This window comes from Jaculus jaculus, chromosome 1 (assembly GCF_020740685.1).
Source record: "Jaculus jaculus isolate mJacJac1 chromosome 1, mJacJac1.mat.Y.cur, whole genome shotgun sequence".
In the NCBI taxonomy this organism is placed as follows: Eukaryota; Metazoa; Chordata; class Mammalia; order Rodentia; family Dipodidae; genus Jaculus; species Jaculus jaculus.
The window spans coordinates 152,677,463-152,702,667 of NC_059102.1; the positions used below are offsets into that span (position 1 = coordinate 152,677,463).

At 50.7% G+C, this 25,205-nt stretch overlaps 1 protein-coding gene across 10 annotated transcripts in view; it reads left to right on the forward strand.

Moving 5' to 3' along the window:
- Cacna1b (calcium voltage-gated channel subunit alpha1 B) overlaps window positions 1-25,205 on the forward strand; it is a 200,632-nt gene that overhangs the window by 169,324 nt on the left and 6,103 nt on the right. For all 10 annotated transcript variants that reach the window (XM_045146210.1, XM_045146214.1, XM_045146223.1 and 7 more), the window contains 7 exons: window positions 1,563-1,707; window positions 5,755-5,882; window positions 12,019-12,115; window positions 14,820-14,928; window positions 20,885-20,992; window positions 21,477-21,589; window positions 22,373-22,500. In XM_045146210.1, the coding sequence (XP_045002145.1) occupies window positions 1,563-1,707; window positions 5,755-5,882; window positions 12,019-12,115; window positions 14,820-14,928; window positions 20,885-20,992; window positions 21,477-21,589; window positions 22,373-22,500 (828 nt within the window). The remainder of the gene's footprint in view (window positions 1-1,562; window positions 1,708-5,754; window positions 5,883-12,018; window positions 12,116-14,819; window positions 14,929-20,884; window positions 20,993-21,476; window positions 21,590-22,372; window positions 22,501-25,205) is intronic.

The window sequence follows — 25,205 nt, forward strand, 5'->3', positions numbered from 1 at the left end:
CACACATTCCACCTTTGCCATCTTGGTCTCCTGAGCATAGAAGGGGTGAATGTGTTTCTCTGCCTTCTTAGTCTCCTTTGTTTTATTACACGTGGCTTTTGATCAAGGAAATTAGCTTTTTATAGGGATTGACACAGAAAATGTTGTTGGCTTCAGACCATGCCTTTCTGCTTATATCAGTTCCTTTCTCATTGCCGGCGGGGGGTGGGGGGGGAGAGGGGGGAATCCCTTGACCAGAAGTATCTTATGGAGGGAAAGAGTTTATTTCGGCTTACACTTCCAGAGGGGGGCGTCCATCACAGCAGAGCAAGCATGGCAGGAACAGAAAGCCGACATCCGCGTCACGTTGGCACATCGGTGGGGAGGAACTAGTACACCGAGAGAACAGCAAATGGGACCAGACTTAAAAACCAACAAGCCATGCATGGTGGCACACACCTTTAATCCAGCACTTGGCAGGCAGTGGTAGGAGGATCACAGGGAGTTTGAGGCCACCCTGAGGCTACATAGTGAATGCCAGGTCAGCCTGGGCTAGAGTGAGACCCTACCTAAAAATAAATAAATAACAAAACAAAACAAACAAAAGAACCGGAAGACCTGCTCCCAGTGACACGCTTCCTGCAACAAGGCTGTACCTTCTGCAGGTTCACAGCTTTTCTGAATAGTACCACAAAGATTTGAAGGAAACTAATAAAGTTAATTTTAGTGGTAGGCTTTTGCCTACCTGAGCTTCAAATCATGTGTGTGCTCTTGTCAGTCATGCTGGCTCAGGTGGCACAACATGCCTACAAAAAGCCCCTCCCCACAGTGCCATCAATAGGCCTGGTCCCTTTTCCCACATAGGACTGTCCACATACAGGTGCACAAACCTTCTACCTACCCAGAACCTCCTGTACTGGCCACGTGTCCAGGAACCAAAGTTCCATGGGGGGCCCCAGGTGGCTGCTAGGGGTGGAGGGTGTTTGTGGAGCGGAAACTAGTTTGAGAGTGGGTTGAGCAAGGAGGAAGTGGGACGAGGATGGGAAAGAGCAGGCTACCTCTGTGAATTTGGGCATCTGTCTTGAATGAGAAGAGTCATGGGAAGTTTTGAGAGATGTGACAAGACCAGCGTGCATCCTGTGGATCTACTGGGCTGCTGGGAGGCAGAGGGGCGAGACCAGACAGGAGCTCTCAGGGCAGCTTGGAGCCATCACTGTTTGAGGAGGAGAAGGGAGGGCAGCAGAATGTAGCATGTTGTGGCCCAGCTGGCCGCAACAACCCTCTTTTTGATGAGCAGCCGAGGAGGTTCTTGACCTGAAGACCAAGAGGATGGTTGGGAGTGTGCTGGGCTGTATTGTATCCACAAAGGAGCTGGCTTCCAGTGAAGTAGACGATCTCTAGTGTTTTCTTGTCAGTGACCAAGTTGGAAATCTGCCGGTCAAACTTCGCTCATAAGTAGGAACCCAGAAGAAGGGTGTGCGTCGCTCATCTGTCCCAGGGCTTTGCTGGCCAGGCTAGGGGTTTGCCGAGGAGGCTCATCTGAGACTGCCTTTGTGTGCTCACAGCTCTCCCCTTCTTCTCAGGAGTGCCACAGGGGAGGCCTGGCATGAGATCATGCTGTCTTGTCTGGGCAACCGGGCCTGCGACCCATATGCCAACGCTAGCGAGTGTGGAAGTGACTTTGCCTACTTTTATTTCGTCTCCTTCATCTTCCTCTGTTCCTTTTTGGTAAGTCCTGGTTGCTGTGCCTATGCCTACCTGCCTTAGTATGTGTCAGAGCCCTGCATCTCCTGCTGGTCCCTAACTTTGGCCCAGTCTGCTTCACGTGCTGGCCCCTGGCTTAATGCCTTTGGTCTCTCACTAGATGACCTCATTAACTTGAGGAAGAGAAAGGTGCACTCTGGGAGTTTTCCAAGTGATGGGTGTGTGCACGTCCTCTTGAGATGAGAAACACGAAGATCTGCAAGCATGGGTTAAAAGGGGTTCGGGGAGCTGGAGAGATGGCTTAGCGATCAAAGCGCTTGCCTGCAAAGCCTAAGGATAGGCAAGGGCCCAGCAAAAGCAAACCACAAGTGCTAAGCCGTCCTCAGACCAGAACTGGGACACTCTAGTGGGGCCAGTGACACTGTTAGAGCCTCTTTCCAGGCGCCCCCCCCCCCCCCAGAACCATGCACAGAGAAGCAGACTTCAAAGATTTAGAAATCCTCAGGCAAGGGTAAGGACGTGAAACAGATACATGTAAGAGTGTGGTCTTGGTGCTGCCATGGTCCGTACTGGGAAGAGAGTCAGGTGAGGGAAGAGGCAGTGGGTAGGAGGTTCATGTGTGGATGAGAAGCTGTGGGATGCAGGTGTTCAAGCAAGCGCGCTGAAGGCAGTAGCACGGGTGGGGCCACTTTGGTATTCCTTGCAGTGGCCGAGTTCGGCACGTAGAGATGGGCAGTGGGACCTGACGTGACCAGGGTGAGAAGTCAAGGAGTGGAGAAGCTAGGCCGGAGACAGCTCTCCTCTGTGCAAGACTGATGGTTACATAGAGGTGTAGAGCCAGGTGTGAATATTCTGTGGAGGAAGAAGGGTAGTAGATACCATGAGAGATGACTCCCATGCTGATTCAGCTAGGGTGAGAAGAAATGGACAATGTCTGTGGAAGACAGACAGAGAATGCATTGTGGGGTTTGGGAGGCTATAGTAAGAGAGTGGAGTGGTTAAAAAAAGACGTGCTCCCTTGACACTTGGGATTCATATAGATAGAGATAGATGTATATATGAAGAAACATATGGAACTGGGTCTCACTAGCTGCCAGAAGCTGGTGGGCGTGACATAGATTTGCTTTCTGGGGAATCTCTGTCCTGTGGGGCCTTGGTTCTCTTTGTTGTTCAAAGATGCCTGGAAGTACAGCAGCCAGCCCACCAGTGCCTGGCTGCAGAGGTGGAGCTCCAACAGAGAGCCACGTCCCTGGTGCCACATGGCACACAAACCAGCATTCCCTAGACTCATCCAGTATTCTGACTCAAACCAAACCTGTAGTGATCAAAACAGTGTTGTTGGCATAAGGACAGACATATAAGCCAGTAGAAGAGAATTGAGAATCCAGAAATAAACCCAAACATCTATGGCCAATTGGCTTAGAAGATAGATTTATTGAATACACTGCAGGAGGCAAGTAGCAAGAGTGCTAACCGGAATTGGCAGTGGATCATGTGCAAAGCACCATAAATGATACTTCTTAAGAGTTAAAAGCTGGGCTGAAGAGATGGCTTAGTGGTTAAGCGCTTGCCTGTGAAGCCTAAGGACCCCGGTTCGAGGCTCGGTTCCCCAGGTCCCACGTTAGCCAGATGCACAAGGGGGCGCACGTGTCTGGAGTTCGTTTGCAGAGGCTGGAAGCCCTGGCGCGCCCATTCTCTCTCTCTCCGTCTATCTGTCTTTCTCTCTGTGTCTGTTACTCTCAAATAAATAAATAAAAGAGTTAAAAGCTTCTGTACATCAGAGAACAGTATTGTATGTGCAACTGCAGTCTACAGGTCATGAGATGTTTGTAAATCATGTGTTTGATAAGGGGTTAGTATACAGCATATTTAATTTTTAAATTAATTTTTATTTTATTTGTTTGAGAGAGAGAAGCAGATAGGGAAAGAGAGATAATGGTCGTGCCAGGGCCTCCAGTCACTGTAAACAAACTCCAGATGCATGCACCACCTTGTGCATCTGGCTTTAACTGGGTCCTGGGGAATCGAACCTGGGTCCATTGGCTTCGCAGGCAAACACCTTAACCACTAAGCCATCTCTCCAGGCCTTAATTTCTGTTTTAAAAGTTCAAAAGCCAGTGTTGCTACCTGCACAAGATACATAATGTTGGCCCCACCAACATGTTGCCATGGATATGGAGGAGGGCAAAAGAAAGAATAGCAAAAAGAAAGAAGAGGGGGCTCAGTGGAGGAGGCAAGGGAGGGGGAACATAGAGAGTGCTGAGAGGTGGGGATTATGTACTCTATTAAAAAAAAAAAGTTCTTAAGCCGGGAATGGTGGCACATGCCTGAGATCCCAGCACTTGGGACATGGAGGCAGAAGGACTGTGAGTTCCAGGCCAGCCTGGGCTACATAGTGAGACCCTGTCCCAAAATAATGTAAAAAGCAAACCAAACCAAAGGGAGAGCTTTATGAATACCTACCTTTCACACCTTTCATCCCAGCACAGGGAGGCTGATGTAGGAGGATCACCTTGAGTTCAAGGCCAGCCTGGAGCTACAAAGTAAGTTCCAGATCAGCCTGGGCTAAAATGAGATCCTACCTAAAAAAAAAAAAAAAAAAAAAAAAAAAAAAAGAGTCAGAGAAGACATTTCTTCAAAAAAGATATACCAAATGAAAGATAGTTAACGTCTTTCGTCATTGAGGAAATACGCAGGAAAACCACACAGAGATACCACGCCACATTACACCCCTTATGATAGCAATAATACTTGTTTAAAGTGGAAAATAAGAAATATTGGCAAAGATGCCACAAAATAGGAACTATGGGGCTCATTCTACGTGTAGATCTAAAAGAATGCACAGCAACTGCTTTTGAAAAGTTTGGCAGTTATGCTGAAAATTTAAATATAAAGGGCTGGAGAGATGGCTTAGTGGTTAAAGTGCTTGCATGTGAAGCCAAAGGACCCAGGTTCGATTCTCCAGAACTTACATAAGCCAGAGGCACATGGTAGCACATGCATCTTGAATTTGTTTGTAGTGTCTAGAGGCCCTGTTGCACCCATTCTGTCTCTCAAATCAATCAATAAATAAACATAAAATTACCATGCAGTCCAACAATACCACTCCTAGGTAGACAACCTAGATCAATAAAGAGATGTCCACACAGGAACTGGTATATGAATGTTTACACAGGGCTTTCTCTGTTGTCTGAGCTCAAAGGTAGAAACCACACAGTTGTCCATCAGTGGATGAGGTGCAACGTGTACCTCTCCTGGAGGGCTGCTGAATTACATTTGAAACTAAGAGTTGCATTATGCGAATTTCAGTTTAACTAGGAAAAAAAAAAAAAAAAAAAAAACCAAGCCAGGAGTGGTGGACACACCTTTAATCCCTGCACTCAGGAGGCAGAGGTAGGAGGATCGTTGTGAGTTTGAGGCCAGCCTGAGATTACATAGTGAATTTTAGGTCAGCCTGGGCTAGAGGGAGACCCTACTAAAAGGAAGAAAGGAAAGGGAGGGAGGAAGGAAAGAATGAAGAAAGGAAAGGAAGGAAGAAAAGGAAAGAAGGGAAGGAATGAAGAAAGGAAGGAAGGAAGGAAGAAGAGAAAAGAAGGAAAGGAAGGAAGGAAGGAAGTGAAAGAAAGGAAAGGGAAGGAAGGAAGGAAGGAAAAAAGGAAGGAAAGGAAAGAAGATAGGAAGGGAAGGAAGGAAGTTATGAGCTACCAGTTTCCAAACTACTAACTCGAAGGTTACTACCCCACAGAAGGCCATCACGGAGCTGGGTACATCCACCTGGATGTCAGGGCAGACATAGGCAAGAGATTATATGGCCTGAATTAATAGAAAACAGAGGGTTCAGAGGACTAAACATTGATAGTAAATATGTGGGTGTAAGCCTGGGGGCTGAGGTGACTCTGGAGGCCCATAGCGTGGGAGGGGGGGTGTAGGAGCAGGTCTAAGCTGTCTCTGGTCCTGACTAACCACTACTGTCTAGAAATCTCCTCATTCGGAGTGTGGCTGGAGGGAGAGGTGGAGTGAGAGGGCAAGGCAGAGCTCATTGTTACCTCTTCTTCCTTTCCCGCCCTGCAGATGTTGAACCTCTTTGTTGCTGTGATCATGGACAATTTTGAGTACCTCACGCGGGACTCTTCCATCCTAGGGCCTCACCACCTGGACGAGTTCATTCGGGTCTGGGCTGAGTACGACCCAGCCGCGTGGTGAGTGAGCCCGGGTGCTCTGTGGTTCGTGGGGGGCTCATGACCCATGACTCTCAAGATGGGGGTCAGGGTGGGCTTGGACATTTTCATGCAAGTGCCCCTTTGAGGTGTTGGATAGGGCCCAAGGATTCACCTGCTTCATGGAGGGTGGCACTGGTACCCTCTTCCAACGACACTTTTCCTTTTTAGTCCCCGTGCCTTTGGTGCAACCGCACTGGGACATACACAAAGTCATTGATTCCCTCCGTGGGGCCCTCAGGAGGGTGTCTGTGGCTGGGGGTCAGGGAAGGTTTCCAGGGGCTTTGCGCAGGAGTGCCCTGCCTTCTTCTCAGGCCCGTTAATGAAGGGACCTGGAGGCTTAGATGGGTAGGGAGTGGAAGCCACGTGGCTGCATTCCTCTGTGATGCTCAGAGGGCTTGGAGATGGGTTATTTTTTCTTTCCTTCTTGTGGTGTTAGGAATTGAACCCAGAGCCTCGTGCCAGATAGGCAAGCTATCTATGTATTCCCTATAATATCCATAATGTAGGATTTTAAGATGTTTCCTCCCCCCCCCCCCGCCACCTCCTTTGGGAACAGGGGCCAATATATACCTCTCTATCCCTGGTTGCACACGATGGGCATGGGGTGAACTTTTATTGGAGCTGGAGGAATTAGGAAGCCCCTAGTGTGTTGCATATCCTTTAGTTAAGGCAGGAAGGGGTTGCTGTGCCATGTGAGGGAGATTTGTTTCCAGACAGGGCCTCATGAAGTGGTTTGGGGGGGGCCAAAAAAGGTGAAGTTGTTCAAAGCCACGTTCCATGGAAGAGCACTGCGCCCCCAGGGCAGAGGCCGTATTCAGGAAGGCAGGCAAACAGGGCAGCAGGCTCTCCTCCGCCTACTCGTTCACACAATCCATATTCCTCTCAGTTATTCATTCACTCACACACTCCTTCATCCTCACTCATTCACGGTCACTTACTCATTCAGTCACTCGTTCATTCGTTCACGTACGCAAGCAGTAACTGCTGACGGCTGCTCCCTGCCAGGTAGCATGCAGGAGGTGGAAGGGCTGAGAGACCCAGTTGCCGGGTAATATAAAGACCCCCTCTTGTCTTGCTCCCCACAAGTGTTCAAGAACCCTGCTGTGAGTGAACAGTTGCCACTGAGTGGATGGATGTCCATTCCCTGTGCCCTAGGGGTAGGTGGAAGTCAGCTCTTGGGAGCTCTCCGCCCGCCCTTATCTGCCTCTCAAGGCTCTGGGCTCAACATTTGGCTGGAGGTAGGATAGCTGAGAAGGACATGGTCAGCTTCTGGTGGGGAGCCTGGAGGGTGTCACACTGAGGATGCACAGGGGCTGCCAGAAGCTCTCCTAGTCCTGGCAAGTCTCCCAGCACTGTGTTAGGGGCCCTGGGACACGGGTCTGTCCTGTTGATCATCTTTCGAACCCACACTGTGTGCTTTATATCTTAGTGAGAAAATTGTCAGTTCTTACACACTGTAGAAACAGCACCACGGTTTTCTACTGCGTGTTACACTTGACCCTTTTCTTGGCTTTGTAGAGCGCTGTCCTATCTTACATGCAATGCCCGAGGTTGTTCTGACTTGAATGCACAGTCTCGGGGATATTGCACCTGGTCTGTGGTCAGGAAGGCAAGTTTGGGAGAATGGGGAGACTGGACCTTGTCAGGAAAGGGCAGAAGAGACTCCAACTGTGGCATGATTCAGGAGCACTCCTGGAGGATTGTCCTGACTCTGTGCCCTGAAGAGTCGCCGCTGTTCCCGGAACATTTTCTCAAGAAGAACACGTATTGCAGAAAACACTATCAACATAATTTGAAGTACAAAGCCAAGACCAGCTTGGAGGGAACAGCATCCCCCCGGTGTTTCCGCCCCTCACACCAGTTCTTGTGATCAGCGACACACAGGAGTGCAAGCAGCTTGCCCTGTAGCACGTGGCAGCTGCACTTGGGCTGACTGCCTCTGTGTGACTGTGCCCAGTGAGAGTTCAGGCTCTTTCCTAAGTCGGCAGTTTGAGAAGCAGGGGGCCTGGCAGGCCGGGAGAGTCAGGGATGTGATGGCGTGGGCTGAAGGAGAGAGACCCCAACCTAAGCCTTGCCGCAGAGGTGACACACGCCCGGTGACACACGGGCCCCGCCCAGCTCGCAGAGCAGCACACGCGCAGCCACTCCTGTGGGCTTTGAGGCCGAGCCTGGCTCCGCGCCACACTGTCCGAGGACGTGGCTGGCCTGGTAGTACAGCCAAACAGGGGTTGACGCTGAGCCCCACCTCTGGACAGAGCAGAGGAGCGTCAGGAGCCTGGCAGTAGCCTCCATGGCCAGATGCACGTCATCTCTGTGTCCCAAGTGACGGCGTTGTTTCCTCATTCTTTGTGAGAAACTCCAGAGCCACACCTTGTCATACTTCCCCACATTTGCGTATGCATGTGTGCACATATGTGCAAGCACAGATGTGTGTGTGGGTGTGTGTGCAGGTGCATGGGTGTATCTGGGTACATGTGCTTGCCTATGTGCTCTGCGCATGTGCGCACATGATACACTGTGCACATGTGTGCACACAGGCTCATGCATGTGCACATGTGTGTACACGCACATTTTTGTACACATGTTCATGTGAGTAAATATGTGCATGGTGTGTGTATGTGCGTGAGGGAACTGTGCATGTACGCATGCCTGTGTGTGGCAGGTGCACATGTATGTTGTATGCATATGGGCGAGTCATGGCATGTATATATATGCTAGTGTGTGTGTCATGTGTGCATTGTATGTGTGTTTGTGCACGCATGTGTGTGCTGTGGGAAACTAGGAAGATGTGGAGTCCCTGGCAGCTATAGCTGCCCTTCTCCAGCCTCCCTTTTATTGTATTTGTTTATTTGAGAGAGAGAGAGAGAGAAAGTAACAGAGAGAGAGAGAGAGAGAATGGCAAATGAACTCCAGATGCATGCGCCCCCTTGTGCATCTGGCTTATGTGAGTCCTGGAGAGTCGAACCGGGGCCCTTTGGCTTTGCAGGGAAACACCTTAACCTCTAAGCCATCTATCCAGCCCCCCAGCTTCCCTTTTGTTGCCTCAATACTTAGTGGTGAAGCGTGGAGACAAAGGGGTCATCACCGTCGCATCCACCATCTGCTCAGTAGGCATTTCCTGAGCACCTGCTGCGTTTTGGGGCTGGCGGTCCCAAGGTGAAGCAGGCATGCTGTCACAGCACGGGGCCAGGCTGTGCCATGGGACAGCTGTGTCGCCAGAGCTCGAGGTCAGGGAAAGACCACATGGCCTCCAAGCTGTACCCAAGAAGGTCAGATGAATTGAGTACTAGCCAATGCTGGGTGGGGCGGGGGAGGCAGGTACAGGGGTGAAGGGAAGGCCACGTGGATTGTGTCAGGCTGGAGTGAGTGTGTTATAAAAATGTTGGAAGGAAAAGTGGGAGAGGCTGAGAAGAACCTTGAAAATTTGGGAAAGCTTTATTTATTTGTTTGTTTGTTTATTTATTTATTTATTAGAGACAGCGAGAGAGAGAGTCTGAGAGAGAATGGGTGTGTTCAGGGCCTTCTAGCCACTGCAAACGAACTCTAGATGCATGCACCACCATGTGCGTCTGGCTTATGTGGGATCTGGAGCATCGAACCTGGGCCCTTAGGCTTTGCAGGCAAACGCCTTAACCGCTAAGCCACCTTCCAGCCCTTGGGAAAGCTTTTGAATCAGGGAGCGTTAGTACCGGCTCTACTATCTTCCTCTCTGGTGGCGTCTGACGTGTGTGAGGGGCAGGGGCAGTCATGAGGCTCAGGGGCCCCTGCATGTCTAGCCCTCTTCTGATGGTCCCTAGAGCCCAACAAGGCTGACAGGTAGGATTGGAGAGGCCAGAATGACATTCCCTCTTCTTCAGAAGTAAATTCGACGTGACTTGCAGCTGATTGGATGGTGGGGATAGGAGCACAGGAGAAAGAAGTGTCAGTGGTGACCCAAGGTTGTTATTCCAGGGGGAAAATGCTTCTTTTGCTGGACCAGCTGGTTCCGAAGGAGCAGCCAGGAGGTCCAGGGAGATGGGGACAGTCCGGACCTCTGTAGATGTGTGCCTCCGAGTGGGGATGGAGTGTGTCATGGTACTGAGAGCCAGGCTTCGAGGGAGATGTGTGGAGAGGGCCTCTGACAGGGAGTGAGAGAAGAGCAGGCAGAGAGCAAAGGCATGGGCAAGCCCAGGAGAGGCTGACCAGTGTGACAGGAGCCCAGGAGAGGCTGACCAGTGACAGGCTTGGCACAGTGTGTAGAGTGGGGCTGTGGGCATGCGTCTTCTGCTTCAACGAAATGCAGTGTGCCCTGCCTTTCTTGGCTTCTAGCGTTTACCTTGAGGATGACATACCTTCTAGAGAGTACTAGACCCCAGTCCCAAGCAGGGAGTGACCTGTTCAGCTATACCCCTCGCCTCCACCACCACGACTGCTCACAGCTCATCTTCCCATCACAGGCCGGGTGGGTGGGTGGAACGGGCTCCATCGTGCCTTGTTGCCATAACCTGTGACATTTCCTTTCCAGTTGCCGGATTCATTATAAGGATATGTACAGTTTGTTGCGTTGTATTGCGCCACCCGTTGGCTTAGGGAAGAACTGCCCTCGTAGGTTGGCCTACAAGGTTTGCAACTTCAGAGCCTCCATCTGACATACTCCCCTGCCCGAATCGCAAACACTGCACACACACCCTGCCTGGTGTGGGAATGACAACACCTCACCTCTCTTTCCTCTGTCCTGCCCTGCCCCCTCCCCACCATCTCCAGCCTCCTGGATGCTTTGGCTCCCTGTCTAATCTCCCCGACCCTCCAGCTGGCTGGGGGCAGGCAGCCTTCGAGACAGCACACAGGGAGCTTCCTGGCCTGGCCAGGTGTGTCAGCCAGGATGAGGGGATGTGGGTGGGGCAAGTCCTGCCTTTACCAAGGAAGAAGCCATCATACCCAGCTTTCCTGCAGGCTCTCATGGATGAGCTGATGGTCAGATAGGCCAGAGGCTGAGGGCCCAGAGGAGGGGTATGTGGGTACAAATGAGCCAGGAGCAGCTGTCCCTGTGGGTCAGAAGAGGCTTCCAGGTCCCTTAGGGGAAGAGGGCAGAGGCAGAGGAGGCCAAGAAAGAGGAGGCCTCTCGCATCACCTCTGGATCGATGTGTCAGACCAGCAGGGAGCCCCTCTGGTCTGGAACTATGGGTGGAGGGCAGGGTCTGGGGAGATCTGCCTTCCAGAACAAGGCTGGACCCAAACTTGCTTATATCTCTGGAACCCCAAGTCCATAGGCAGGCACTCTGGGACAGAGAGAATTCCCAGCGTCTTGGCTTGAGGAAATGTCACACTGGCCCCCAAGACGCCACCCTGAGTCCCCAGCCTTGGGTTCCAGACCCCACAGGGTGTGTCCCCATTTGTTGGTCCCAGTCCATGCTGTCAGGGGCACCAGTGGCACCGGGCCACGGCCACCCAGCTCCTCCCTCCCTGCAGTCTCCTTCCCAGCCAGCCTCGACCCCAGCAGCAGCCCTGCCCTGGGCCGGCCTCGGGCGTCTCTGGGCTTGGAGCCTACTTGCCCTGTTGTCAAGTTCAGCCCTTAGAGCTTCAGGGCTCCCTCTCTAGTTTCTGGTCTATGTAGATTTTCTCTCTCTCTCTCCACTTTAGCTGCTGGCCTTATTTGGAAGCCTATCTGGCCATTAAGGCAGCTGATGTCGCTGTTGGGGCTCTCAGCAGCAACCCCACCTCCACATAGCTCCGCCAGCACTTCCCGCATGGTGAAACCGCTCTTTCTCTCTGATTTGGCCTTGTCTGTGGTTCTAAAAGAGTGAAGTCAGAAATTTGTAACCCAAAGCCGCCCCGATGCAGCCCTTCCTCACTCCCTCCATGTTCATTAGCTCAGACGTCACCCCTGCCCGCTGCCCTGCGTGGGGCTGCCGTGAGGAGGTGAGGCTGGGGGTGGGGGCAAGCAGGGGTCAAGTCAAGCAGAGAACCCCCTCATTTTACCTGTTTTGATTTTGGGTGTTCACCCAACACTTCGGTTAACTTGGATCTGTTTTCTTGTCTGCTTCCTCCCCTGCCCGCTCCCCGCTCTGCCCCTCCTGCCGTGTGTCTCTCCTGTGGACCACCCCACTGTGCCTGGCCTCGGGGACGGGGTTTCCAGTGGGCGCATCAGTTACAATGACATGTTTGAGATGCTGAAACACATGTCCCCGCCTCTGGGGCTGGGGAAGAAATGCCCGGCTCGAGTTGCATACAAGGTAGACCCTGACCCTGCACTAACCCTGCCCCCTACCCAGGAGCTGTCTGTGCCCGGCTGGGCACACCCAGGCCATGTTCAGCCTGCAGGGTGCTCATGGGCTCTCGCCTGCTTTCTCAGGGCTTGTCTGGCTGTCTGTGTGCACCTGGCTGCCTAACTGCTGTTCTTCTCTTGTCCCCTCCCCTAACCACCACCCCCCCGCCCCGACCCTGCTCCCATCCCAGACAGTGGGATATGTCTCTGCACTGACCGCTGGTGCCCCATCCGGCTTCCCTGCTGCTGGCATCCCTGGGAAGCTTGGGAAGATGGAACCAGAGTGCACCCCGCCTCCACGTCCCACCCTTCCTCCATCCATTTACTTCCTAGGAGTAAGAATAGACAGTGATTGTGGACAGAAGTTGCTTTATTCTGGGCTTGGAGCCAGCTTGCTGCCCCATGCTCTGGGCACCTGGCATGGGTGGTCACCAGAGTCTGGCCTGGGAAACAGACAGGGCCAGTTGCACCATGGCAAGGACTCTGTGCTGTTTACCTCACTCGCCATCCTCCCGCCACCCCCACCCCTGAAACTCAGCCTCACAGAGATTTCTGCCCAGCTGCAGTCTCCAGAGACTTCCTGGACTCCCCAGTCGGAAAGGGGTCCAAGGTGTTGAGAAAGGTGGAGTGTGAGATGCCCTCGGAGGAGGGGAACTGCTTCGGGGGTCCAGGAGTCAGGTCACTGAGCCACAAAGAAGGGAGTAAACAGGGACACCTTGAGGCCTCCCTCTTGGGCCAGCCCTAAGCCTGCTCTACCTGTGGTGCCCCCTTTAGCCCAACCTACCTAACTCTCCCAGCTCCCCGGCTACTCCCCAGCAAACAGGACTACCTGTGTTTGCCTCTGAGTGAGCTTTCTGCCAGAGCCTCCCTCCCTGGTCCGCTGTGCCCTGCCCACAGTCTGTCTCTGTGCTTTACTCTTAGTCTCCGTCTGCCATCTCACTCAATGCAACTGGTGGAAACCAAGCCGCTCTCCCAGCCACTCAGAGGTGCCTCTGGGGTCTTCCTGCCCTACCCTGTTCCCAACGTGCATGTGTGCTGTTCCTGCCAGAGGCCCTAATGCAAGGCTGTGGCTGTGTCCCCTGGAGGGGGAGCTCTGTCCTCGCGACATCCAGCCATGTCGGAAGTTCAGGGCATGACAAGAACCAGGGAGGCTTCAGACTGGGTTCTGGATGGGCTGGGGCCAGATGGGGAGGGTCCCAGAGATGCCCAGAGCACCTTGCCTGGGGCCCGCTTGCCTTGGCCATGCTACTCTGCTTCTCTAAGGCCCCTGGCCCTCATTGCTCCAGGCAGACGGGTAGGGGGCAACTCTCAAGTGTCCTGGACAGAGTTCCCCCTCTTGGAAATCGTCTGCTTGCTCTTCCTTCATTCCCATCCTGACTCCCCTCTCCCGGGAGAGGAATTCCTTGGCCTCTCACACTGCCATCGGTGCTGGTCTGCAGGGACGCCATGCTCTGGGAAGCAAGTTTTGCCTGGTGTGTAACATACATGACGTGTGGGGTCCAGTCCTGTGATTGGATGTGCCCGGTGGGGCTTTGCCAGCATTCAGGGGACAGAGTCTGCGTCCTGTTTTCAGCACTCCTGTGTCTCCCACCCTTGTCATACTGAGGATGCAGGAATCTGGAGCCAGGGTGCTGGGCTCAGGGCTAGGTAGCTCTCCCCATAGAAGGGCACAGGCCCTAGGGAAGGAGCTCCTGCCTCTGGGTTCTCTTTATGTGCAGGCAATGCAGCGGCTTGTGGTGTTCCCAGGGCTCTGCTTGGCCAACTGATGAGAGCTCACCACACGCACCTGAGACCCATTTCCTCCCCGAGGTCTCAGATGCCTTCAGAGCCACAGGCTTTGGGCAGCTGCTGGCTCTGTGTGGAGGACTCTGATGTAGACACGTGTCTCTCTTTCACTGTCCTGTCCCTTGAAACCCAAGAAAAGCAAGGAGACTGGCCACCCAAGGAGATGGGAGCAGAATGTTCCACACCAGCTCCCGTACTGCTACTGACAGAGTTCAAGGCCTTGAGTAGGTTCCTCTGCTCTGGGTCCTACACAGTCTGTAAGGCTTTTCTTTCTGTGTCGACCTGAAATGGTATCTGCCTTCCAGCCTCATCAAGTGTTCCTCCCAGGCCCCAGTCTAGGGAACAAAAGGCAGAATCTTTGCAGGGCCTCAACTGAAGCCAGAGCGTCTCTTTCAAGAGGTGCCTCACTGGGGCCAGACCTCAGAGCAGCACTCTTGGCCATCACCCCTTGTCCAGATGGTCCAGCTGCAGATGAGGAGGTCCTACAGGCAGAGCCGCAGGACAGGGTTCCTCCCTCCACTTTCTGGCTTGTCCCAGGGAATGTCTGCTTTGGACCCTTCCCTAGCCAAGGCCATACATCCTTCCCCTGCCCCCCATTCACAGGCAGTGGGCAGGGATTCAGGCTCTTAGCCCAGCCCCTGCTTTAGTCTTTACTTGGATTTAGATAGTCCTTGGCAGCCAGGAGAATCCTCAGCTCAGATGAGGGTTGGGGGAGAGAGTGAATGCTGGCAAAACTCCCACCTCCACCCAGACTTTTTCGGGCCTAGGCACCTGCAGGGACCACCCTCTGGAGGCCCAGCCCAACTCCAGTGGCCCAAGCGATGTAGATCTAGGGTGGGGGTGACCCTGGTGTGCCTGGTCCTGACCTGCCCCCCACTCATCCCCAGCGCCTGGTTCGCATGAACATGCCCATATCCAATGAGGACATGACGGTGCACTTTACGTCCACACTGATGGCCCTCATCCGGACCGCACTGGAGATCAAGCTGGCCCCAGGTGAGTCAGGTACCCTTGGGGAAGGGAGGACACTGGCCAGCCAACCCCATAGGGAGTTCACTGTTAACCTGGGGTGCATAGCAGAACAAAAACAGTAAAAAATCATAACAGCAAGAAGAGCAAGCAAAATAAAAAGATACATGCAGGGAGGGGGGTGAAAGGGGCTGGTTCTGTCTGGTCTGAGGACAGATGTACAAAGTCCCTGCTCCGTCAGGCACTGGCTCTCACCCTGATATCTGTACTACATATTAGCACCGTAGTGACCCCAGCTTTACGGAGAAAGCAGAGGCACAGAGAGATGGAATTCCTTGTTCTAGGCCATTCCAAGCAGCAGACATGGTCAGCCCAGCCCTACTGCAGGCCACATGTGCCCTCTGCTCCCTCCACCTCGTGCTCCTTCATAGGGAAGATCGGAGCCATCAGAGGAGTTCTGAACTGCCCTTGTCCTCCCCTCACGTGGGCCTTGGAGCTTGGCCACCTCTTGTGTTGTGAGGGCTAGGCCAGCTCTCAGTCTCACCAGCTCCTCATAATTGCATCCTCTGCTTGCCTTGTTGGTTTTTCTCTCTACTGGGCTACTTGTTTCAGTGTGAAATCACTATTATGTCTCCTTCCTTTAAAAGTTTCTTCTCACTGGGCGTGGTGGCACATGCCTTTAATCCCAGCACTCAGGAGTCAGAGGTAGGAGGATCGCCATGAGGCCACCCTGAGACTACATAGTGAATTCCAGGTCATCCTGGGCTAGAGCAAGACCCTACCTCGAAAAAAAACAAAAAATATTTCTTCTCTTTCCCTTCTATTGATTTCCCTGCTTTTCTTCCTCCTGAGAAATCAGCTCCTTGGGGGACTGACTGGTCTCTGGTGATTTTCTCTAGCCTTCCTCAGTTCTCACTCCCTTCCTGTGCCGCCTTCTTTGTCTCTTTCCCTCTTTCCCTCTGAACTGTGGGTGAGCCTCAACATTTTTCTTCTCATTTCTAGTCATTCTTTGTCTGTCTTGTCCATGCTTGGTGCTGGGCATATCACGAATCCCAATCTTGTGTTTTTAAAATAAGAATATTCCTCAGGTTCTTCTCTCTTCACTTTGAGGACCTATCCATGCTTCCCCACTGGTTTGCCCAGACTTCAGCTCCGAGTCCCAGAGCCTTTCCTGGTGGCCACAGTGAGAGCTTGTACCTTCCACTCCCTCAGCCAGAACCTTGGCGTTATCCTTGTTGTCTCATTTCTGATTCATGTCTGATCACCCACATCTCCACTCTGGCTGCAATGTGGTCACCTCTCTCCTGTGGCCCACTGTTCTTGACACACTCTGCTGTCATCTCTAGCTGAAATGCAGCTGCCCTTGCCCTTCAGTCCACCTTCAGCTGGACAGCCAGAATGGCCAAGTTAAAACCCAGATCAAGAATATTGGTAAACCTCTAGCTGGACTGACCCAGAAGAAAAAAAAAAAAAGTAGATCTTCAAAATAAGGGATAGAAGAGGAATGTCCTGACAGATGCTGTTGACAGTAAAAGGGTGACATGGGAGTTCCATGGTCAGCAACATGTCTGCGAGCCCATCAGCTTAGAGGAAGTGAGAGAGTCTTTTGAAGAACACAGACCACTGAGCTCACTCAAGAACAGATGACCTCAGCAATACTATACACATTAGATATGAACCTTCTAGCAAAGATAATTCCAGGTCTAGATGCAGTCTTCAGATTCATTGAAAACAATGTCAATTCTTTAAAATATTTTATTCATTTACTTATTTATGTGGAGAGGGGAGAAAATGGGCACCCCAGGGACTCCTGCCCTTGCAAACAAATTCCAGACACATGAACCACTTGGTGCATCTGGGTTTATGTGAGTACTAGGGAATTGAACCCAGACTGGCAGATTTGGAAGCAAGCACCTTTAATCTCCCCTGCCTACTAATGCCAATTCTAGACAGACTTTTTAGTCCAGAAAATAGAAAAAGAGGGACTATTTCCCAACACATTTTAAATGTATTTTATTCTGATACAAAAAAAAGGTATGATAGAAATCAAAAAGATAGAATAATCTACCTTTGAACATAGATATACAAATCTAAATTTATAAGTCTTCAATGCAATTTTAGCAAACTGTATCTATCTACATATAAATGAAGACAATACACAGTGACATTGTGGGGTTTTTATCCCAGTAATGGAAAGCTGTTTCATTGTTCAAAGATCAATCAGCTTAACTTACCATATCAAACATTAGAAGGTATGTGACCTCTCAACAGGCACATAGAAAAAGATTCCACAGGCTGGAGAGATGGCTTGGCGTTTAAGGCACTTGCCTACAAAATCTAAGGACCCAGGTTCAATTCTCCAGGTCCCACGTAAGCCAGATGCCTATGGTGGTGCAAGTGTCTGGAGTTCATTTGCAGCAGCTGGAGGCCCTGGCATGCCCATTCTCACTCTCTCACTTTGTCTGTAATAAATACATAAAAGTAAAATCTTTAAAAAAAAGATTTCACATTCATGCATGGTAAAAAAAAAACTTCTGTGTAAAACAAGAATTAAAGAAACCTGTAACCTCAAATACATGGTAAAGGGGCTCATGAGAAACTACAACTATTGTAATAATTAACAAAACCGGACTCCTTCCCCTTGAGATCAAGTCTCTCATCATCAATTACATTGTGTTGCATTTAAGGCCCTAACCACTAGAATGCAGCAAGAAAAACAAATAACAAGAAATGAAAGTGCCTCTTCACAATTGGCATCATTACATGTGGAGGAAAAAAACCCAGAGTTTATATTTTCAAGGTCACAGGCTGCAAAGTTAGTATAGAAAAGCAATTGTGTTTCTATATAGTAGAAACTAACCACTGAAATTGAAAAAAAAAACAAAACAAAACCATGAACTATTTCTGTATTGCTAGATACTCTAAAAAGATTTTATGCATGATACATACTACTAATCTCAATATATTCATAATAATCAGAGAAAGCCTAAATAAATTGAGCACTCTGTCTCATGTCCAAGGTGTGAAGACCCAGTGTGGCTGAGATAAATTAGCTCTCCTCATCTTGATTGCTATTCCAATCAAAATCCCAACAGATTTTTGGTAGGAACTTACAAATCCAGCCTAAGATTTATGCAGAAACACAGAAGAATTTGAAAGATAATTTTGAAAAAAAGAGCAACAAAGGTAGAAAATTTACCTTTCTTAAGCAAAAACTTTCCATGAAGTTATGTTGACCAAGTTGTGGCTGAAAGAGGATAAACAGAACAATGGGACCTTTATGTGGTAAACTGATATTCAACACAGTTATAAAGGCAATTAATGTGGAGAAACCTTCTTTCCTAATAAGCAGTGCTTATAACATCCAGCCATCCACATGCAAAAGTAAAAAGAAAATTCCTGACTCACATTTAATCAGCTCAGGATGTGTATTAGTTGCTTTTCTCAGTGCTGTGACAAAAATACCTGAACAAAGGGGGCTGGAGAGATGGCTTAAGTTAAGTGTGTTGAAAATCAGTAGACAATAGCAACAGGAGAGTGTGCCAAACACTGGCATGGGGAAACTGGCTATAACACCCATAAGCCCACCCCCAGAAATACACTCCCTCCAGGAAGCACTAATTCCCAAAGCTCCATCAACTGGGAACCTAGAACTCAGAATGCCTAAGTTTATAGGAGACACCTGGATCAAACCATCACATTCCACCCCTGGCCCCCATAAATTGATAACTATTCATGATGTAAGATGCAGTGAATTCAGTCCAACTTTAAAAGTCCCCATTGTTTTTATAGTCTCAATTATGTTCAAACATCCCCATAGTCCAAGGTCTTTTTAAAAATTAATTTTTATTAGATATGGACACATTTAGTATGTAAACAACACATGTTGGTACCATCAGATGCTTTTTAAAATGATAGAATCACACAGGGAAACTGGAATCCTTAGGCATTTCTGGCACCTTTGCCAAACATGCAGTTGCTATATGGGCCAGCCTTCACACCTGGGAAATAAAAACATGCACATCTACGGAAATGCTGTGGCTTTATTCATGATGCCCCAGGCTGTACACAGCTCCCATGTTCATCACGTGGTGATGGCTGTAAACAAGCATGCTGAGGCCAAGAAATAACACTCAGAAAGAAAATGAAAAGCTATTTTTTAAATTAGCCTCGTGGCACTGGGGAGACGACTATAGGCTGTAAAATATTTGCCTAGCAAGCATGAGGATCTGAACTTGCTCCCAGAACCCATATAAAATGTCAGGCATGGTGGTGTGTGCCTATATTCCAGGCACTGGGGAGGCAGACAGGAGGAGCCCTGAGGCTCACTGGCCAGCCAGTCCAACGCAACTGGCAAGTTCCAGGCCAAAATAAGAGACCCTGAATCAATAAGGGTGGATGGTGTTCCTGGGGTACACAGCTGATACTGTCCTCTTGCCTCCATGGGCATATGCACATGCATGGCCACATGCATGAGCACACACACACAGTAAAATAGTACTGCGGGTGCGTCTGAGACACATCATGTGGAATGAGGGCATCATGCTTTTTGCACAACTTTCTGAAGAGTGGAGAACTGCAGAGACAAACACCAGTTACTCCAGGGCTGGAAGCAAGCAAGACTGGGGATGGAAATAGGCTGGAGGGATGCTACTCTCCCACATACAGACGCAGTGGTGGATATATTTGTCCAGATTCCTAGACTAGTATAACTGAGTTGCATCAATAAACTTGGCATCAAAAGATTAAATCATTTTTATTCCACTCGCATCCTGTCCAGGAGTCCCTGGCCCGGGCCCTCTTGGTTCCGTGGGACACCCCAAAGCTTTTGCACTTTCTGGTCCCTTTCATTCATCAGGGTCTCACGTGCACATGCCTTCCTCGTAAGAGTCTTCCCGACCACCTTGTTCAAAACTGAACCCTCCTAGGACTGCTTACCACCTCCCCTACTTTGCTTTTCCTGTCCAGAGCACTTGTCACTCTCTGACCTGCTGTATTCATGTTTAAACTGTTTTATTGGGCTGGAGAGATGGCTTAGCAGTTAAGGTGCTTGCCTGTGAAGCCTAATAACTCATGTTCAAATCTCCAGGCCCCACAGAAGCCAGACATACAGTGATGCAAGTGATCAATGTCGCACAGGTGCACAAGGGGGCGCACACATCTAGAGTTTGTAGTGGCTGAAGGTCCTGGCGTACCCATTCAAAAGAAATTTTGTTTGTTTGTTTGTTTTTCAAGGTAAGGTCTCACTCTAGCTCAGGCTAACCTGGAATTCACTATGTAGTCTCAGGGTGGCCTCGATTTGCTTGTGAGGGAAGGAGAGAATGAGCATGTCAGGACCTCTTGCCACTTCAAACTCCGGATGCATGCACCACTTCGTGCATCTGGCTTTATGCAGTCACTGGGCAATGAACCTAGGCCAGTAGGCTTTGCAAGCAAGCACCTTTAACTTCTGGACCATCTTCCCAGCCCCGTTACTGTCACTTTCTGCTCTTGTGCTACAGAACAGAGTGGTATAAACTGCAGAGGGGAGGCTTTGGGGTTTTGTTTACCCCGTCGCCTAAAAGAGTACCTGACAGGCAGTGAGTGTTCAGTAAGTACTGTCAAATGAGAGAATAAATGACTGGACTACCACTGTATCCCTTCCCATTTCCCCTCGCCACTTCCCCCTCCAGATTTATGCAGTGTTAGATGCACAGCAGATATGAAAGTGTTACACACAAGCACACACACATACAACACACACACACACACACACACACACACACACATTGGTCACACACTCCTCTCTGGGTGGCTCTGCAGGGAGAGCTTTGACTAGCCTGCACGTGGATGTTTCTTCCCACTGTACCTTCCTTCCAGCGCCACCTCTACTCCATCTTCCTCCCATATGTGCCTCCCTCCACTGCCCCTGCTCTGCCTGAATGGGAGCCTGCAGGACTGCTTCCTAATGCCAATCCTCCCGTTCCCTCTTGTCCTGACGCAGCCGGGACAAAGCAGCACCAGTGTGACGCGGAACTGAGGAAGGAGATCTCCTCAGTGTGGGCCAATCTGCCCCAGAAGACCCTGGACTTACTGGTACCACCCCACAAGCGTAAGTGGGGGGGGGGGGTGAAGTACACCCTTTGTTCCCACCTCCCCTGTTACCCTAGGCAGGAGGGGGAGAAGGCATATGGGTGACACAGGAACCTTGGGAGATGGTCTGGAGCCCTCCTACTTTGGAAATGTATTTCACAACACCCAGAGAAAGGCAGGGGGACATCCAAGGGACCTGAAGAGAGAGGAGGTGCTTAGCTCTGAAGTCCCTTTTCAGGAGTGCATAAGGGCCTCAGAACTACACAGCATTGCTCAGGGTGTAACACATGCTGTGTCTGGAGGAACCACGGGGCTAGATCCTGTGGTGGAGCCACCATCCTGAGAGCCATCCAGCCCAGGACACTTCCAGAGTCCACATGGCTGGATGAGGGAGGTAGCTAGCTGTCTTACCTCGTGCCAACCACACCTTCTGTGGCTCCTCTGCACGCTCTGTCCTCCAAACCCCCACCTCTGCTCCTGTCTCTGTCTGCTCTCCTCTCTAGCTGATGAGATGACAGTGGGGAAAGTCTATGCGGCTCTGATGATATTCGACTTCTACAAACAGAACAAAACCACCAGAGACCAGATTCACCAAGCTCCAGGAGGACTGTCTCAGGTACATCTGTGGGATATGTGACAAAGGGAGGAGTTCCACCAGGGCCTCTTGCTGCCCCTTAGCTGGTTACCCAGTGGAATTGGGGAGCCCTGAGCTTGAGGGCCAGTTTTCAAGGGCAAGCCTAGAGGCTCTGGGCAGCATCACTCTTTCTGTGGTAGACAGTGGAGGATGCGAAGTGTCTGAGGAGGATGGACGAAAGGAGAAGCCATGTGTCAGCACACGGATATAGGGGGAGACCAAAGAGATCCACACTGATGACCTAGGGTTGCCATTGGCCTTGGTCACACCTGACTGCCAGGTGAGGGGTGGCTGTCACAGCCGTGTCCTCAGTGATCACAGGGAGGCTGTCTGGACAATTTTGCAGACACACAGCACTAATTGTGCTGTTCGTAGCAAATGCCTGGTGTCATTCCACACCCCTTTTCTGTGCCTGGAGCAGATGCGTTGGCCAGTCCTGTGAGCCCCTCAGCCTAGAACTCCAGGTGGCAGTCACTGTAAATGGAGGATGTGACGAATGGTTCTGTGATCTGTTCGGCCCTCCAGTTGTGTACGTAGAGATACTGAGACTCTGGGAATGATGGCTTTAAACTGAAGTCACTTACCAGGAAAACAGAGCTACTGTAAAGGTCCCTTGCCCTGCCTCAGTGTTTCCGTTACATGCTTCTGTCTGAGGACTAGGTAGACCCAGAAAGCAAGATGCTTGCTCATGTGCTACGCCGCGCCAAAGCCATATTGCAGATCCTTCGGGGCCTGAGATCTTCCCCTCCCTGTTCCCATGTGCAGATGGGTCCCGTGTCCCTGTTCCACCCTCTGAAGGCCACTCTGGAGCAGGCGCAGCCAGCCGTGCTCCGAGGAGCTCGGGTTTTCCTTCGGCAGAAGAGTGCTACTTCCCTCAGCAACGGTGGTGCTGTGTGAGTGCCCGCATGGTGGGCGGGCAGGGTGGCACCCAAGGCTGGAGGGGAAGCAGATGTCCACGGCCTCATTCTGCCTGGCTCGGACTGCCTGCTCCCCTCTTGCTTACCTCCCGGGATATTTGAGGGGCTTATCCACAGCCTAGACTGTCCTCTGTGCACAAGGAGCCTCGGGTCCCATCCCGGGTCCAGGGACTAGCTGTACATCAACCCCACTGCCTCCTCCAGCCAGCCACGGGCTCAGTCAGATGCTTCCCTGCGCTGCTTGGAAGCAGTGAGGTCTGCTGCTATGAGGGTTTTCCGTCTGCTTCTTTCTGAGGTAGACTTCAAGGTCAGGTGGGCGGCACTGACTGGGGGCTCAGCACTCCTGCACACGCGCTGTCTTCTACAGGTTCTTCTGTCACTGGCCTCTGATGCCTGTGGTCATTCAGAACTTGTTTCTGCCTTGAGCTCTCCCTTCCTGCTCATGTCCTGTTAGGGTTCTGATCTTCTTGGCTCTTTGAACTACTCTCCTCCCACATTCCCACTTTCGTTTTGATTTCTGAGGCTACTACATTTCATAGAAAAACTGGCTCTTTTTTCCTTTTTTTATTTTTCTTTTTTTTTAATTTTAGAGAGAGAGAATTGGGCCTCAGCCACTGCAGTCGAACTCCAGACGCTTGCACCACCTAGTGGGCATGTGCGACCTTGCACTTGCCTCACCTTTGTGCATCTGGCTTACTTATGTGGGATCTGGAGAGTCAAACATGGGTCTTTAGGCTTTGCAGGCAAGCGCCTTAACTGCTAAGCCAACTCTCCAGCCTTTCTTTTTCTTTTAAAATTTTTATTTATTTATTTGCAAGGAGACAGAGCAAGAAAGAGAGAGAATGGGCACACCAGAGCTTTCTGCCCTCCTGCCACTGCATATGAACTCCAGATATATGTGCCACTTTGTGCTGCTGGCTTTATGTGGAGAATTAAGCCCAGGCTGTCAGGCTTTGCAAGCAAGCACTTTAACCACCGAGCAGTCTCTCTAGCCCAACAAATTGGCCCTTTTGTTTCATTCAACTCATGGATGATATTTCTTGGTATCAAGTCACCCAAAGTCAATAGAAATCAGTGGCACCTTTCTCACTAAGGGTTGTGGATAGGCTTTGGGGAGGACACATTCTACACTGAGGGCAAGGCTTCTTCAGTCCTCCTGGACAGCTGGCTCCAAGAGGCTCACCACCTTGTATTGGCTGTGAGGGTGACAGACACACAGATGTAGGTCCTGTTCAAACCTGTATTCCTGTCCCACAGGCAACATCCCATTAGCCAGAGCACTGCACAGCCTGATCAGATTTGTGGGCAGTAAGCAGTGCAGATGGGAACCCGGGCTGCAAGTATAGTTAGAAATGTGCTCCAAGTGGAGGGAGCCGATCCTGGATCCCACCCCTCAGATCCCTGCAACTGTCCTCAGATCCATACTTTCCTTTTCCTCTACAAATTGGTTAAGATCATGTCTGCATTTAAAATTAAACAGATGATTATGATGGATGATTTTTTTCTGAGGTAGGGTCTCACCGTAGCCCAGGCTGATCTAGAATTCATTCTGTAGTTCTGGCTAGCTTTGAACCCACAGAGATCTCCTATCTCAGCCTCCCAAGTGCTGGGATTAAAGGTGAGAGCCTCCATACCCAACTAAGATGATTCTGAGTATGTGTGTAAGAATGAAAGAGTGACTGCGTGCTTAGGCATGTAAGACTGCATATGTGAGCATATATGTAATGTGTGTGTGTGTGTGTGTGTGTGTGTGTGTGTGTAAGAATGTGAGGTGTCTCAGTTGATCTGAGCCAGGCTTCCAGGAGGAAAATAAGCCTCATTTACCTCCCTGATTATAGTTTCTACATAAGCTAGTTGCAACTTTCACTGAAGGTCACAAAACACCCTGTCAAACTGGTCAGGTGAAGAGGGTCTGAGCATCCCTGACCTCAGACATGCTGTGACCTCAGTGCTGGCAATGTGCCAGGGTCTGAACTCACCCTTATCCCAGCACCAATCCTTTCCCAGGGTGGCCCCGTGGGATGTTGAGGGGAGATGGCCTGCAACACTCACAGAAGACAATGGATGATTGTTCTTAGAATGCTTAGCAGGGACAGGTCTGGCCTACTGTTTCTGCCCCCATTACTGTGGTCAGAAGTCAGGCAACATGCAACACCAAGTGTGAGCAGCTACTCAGCTTGTGTGACTACAGATGTATCCGTGCAGAGAAAGTGCCTGGGAGGAGTGATGCTGCTCAAGAGACCAGAATTCAAACGCTTTCAGGCTTAGGCGTAGTGAGGGGCAGGCAGGGCAGGAATATATGTCTGACACCTGAGCAGATGTTAAAACGGTGAATAGGCCATTTGTTTTGGAAAGCCAGGAAGGAGGGAAAAGCCACTAGCAAGGAGCCTCAGGGGAATAAGCTCAGGAAAGGGTCCCAGAACCACCCTCTCCCATTGCATATCAGCAAAGCAGGGTCTCTTTAGCTGCTAGCTGTTTGCCCAAGCTTTGCCACATAGCCTTGCTCCTCTCCCATATGGTCTGTGTGCAAGGGATAAGCCTGGCACCTATTTTCACAGAGGAACCCAGGGTTGAGAAACCTGCCAGTTGTCCTCAAACCAAGGGTTGGTGGGCCCCTTAGTTTCAGAATGATCATTGTAAGTCTTTTGTCCTGGGAGACCTGCCCAGCTTGGAACCACTTT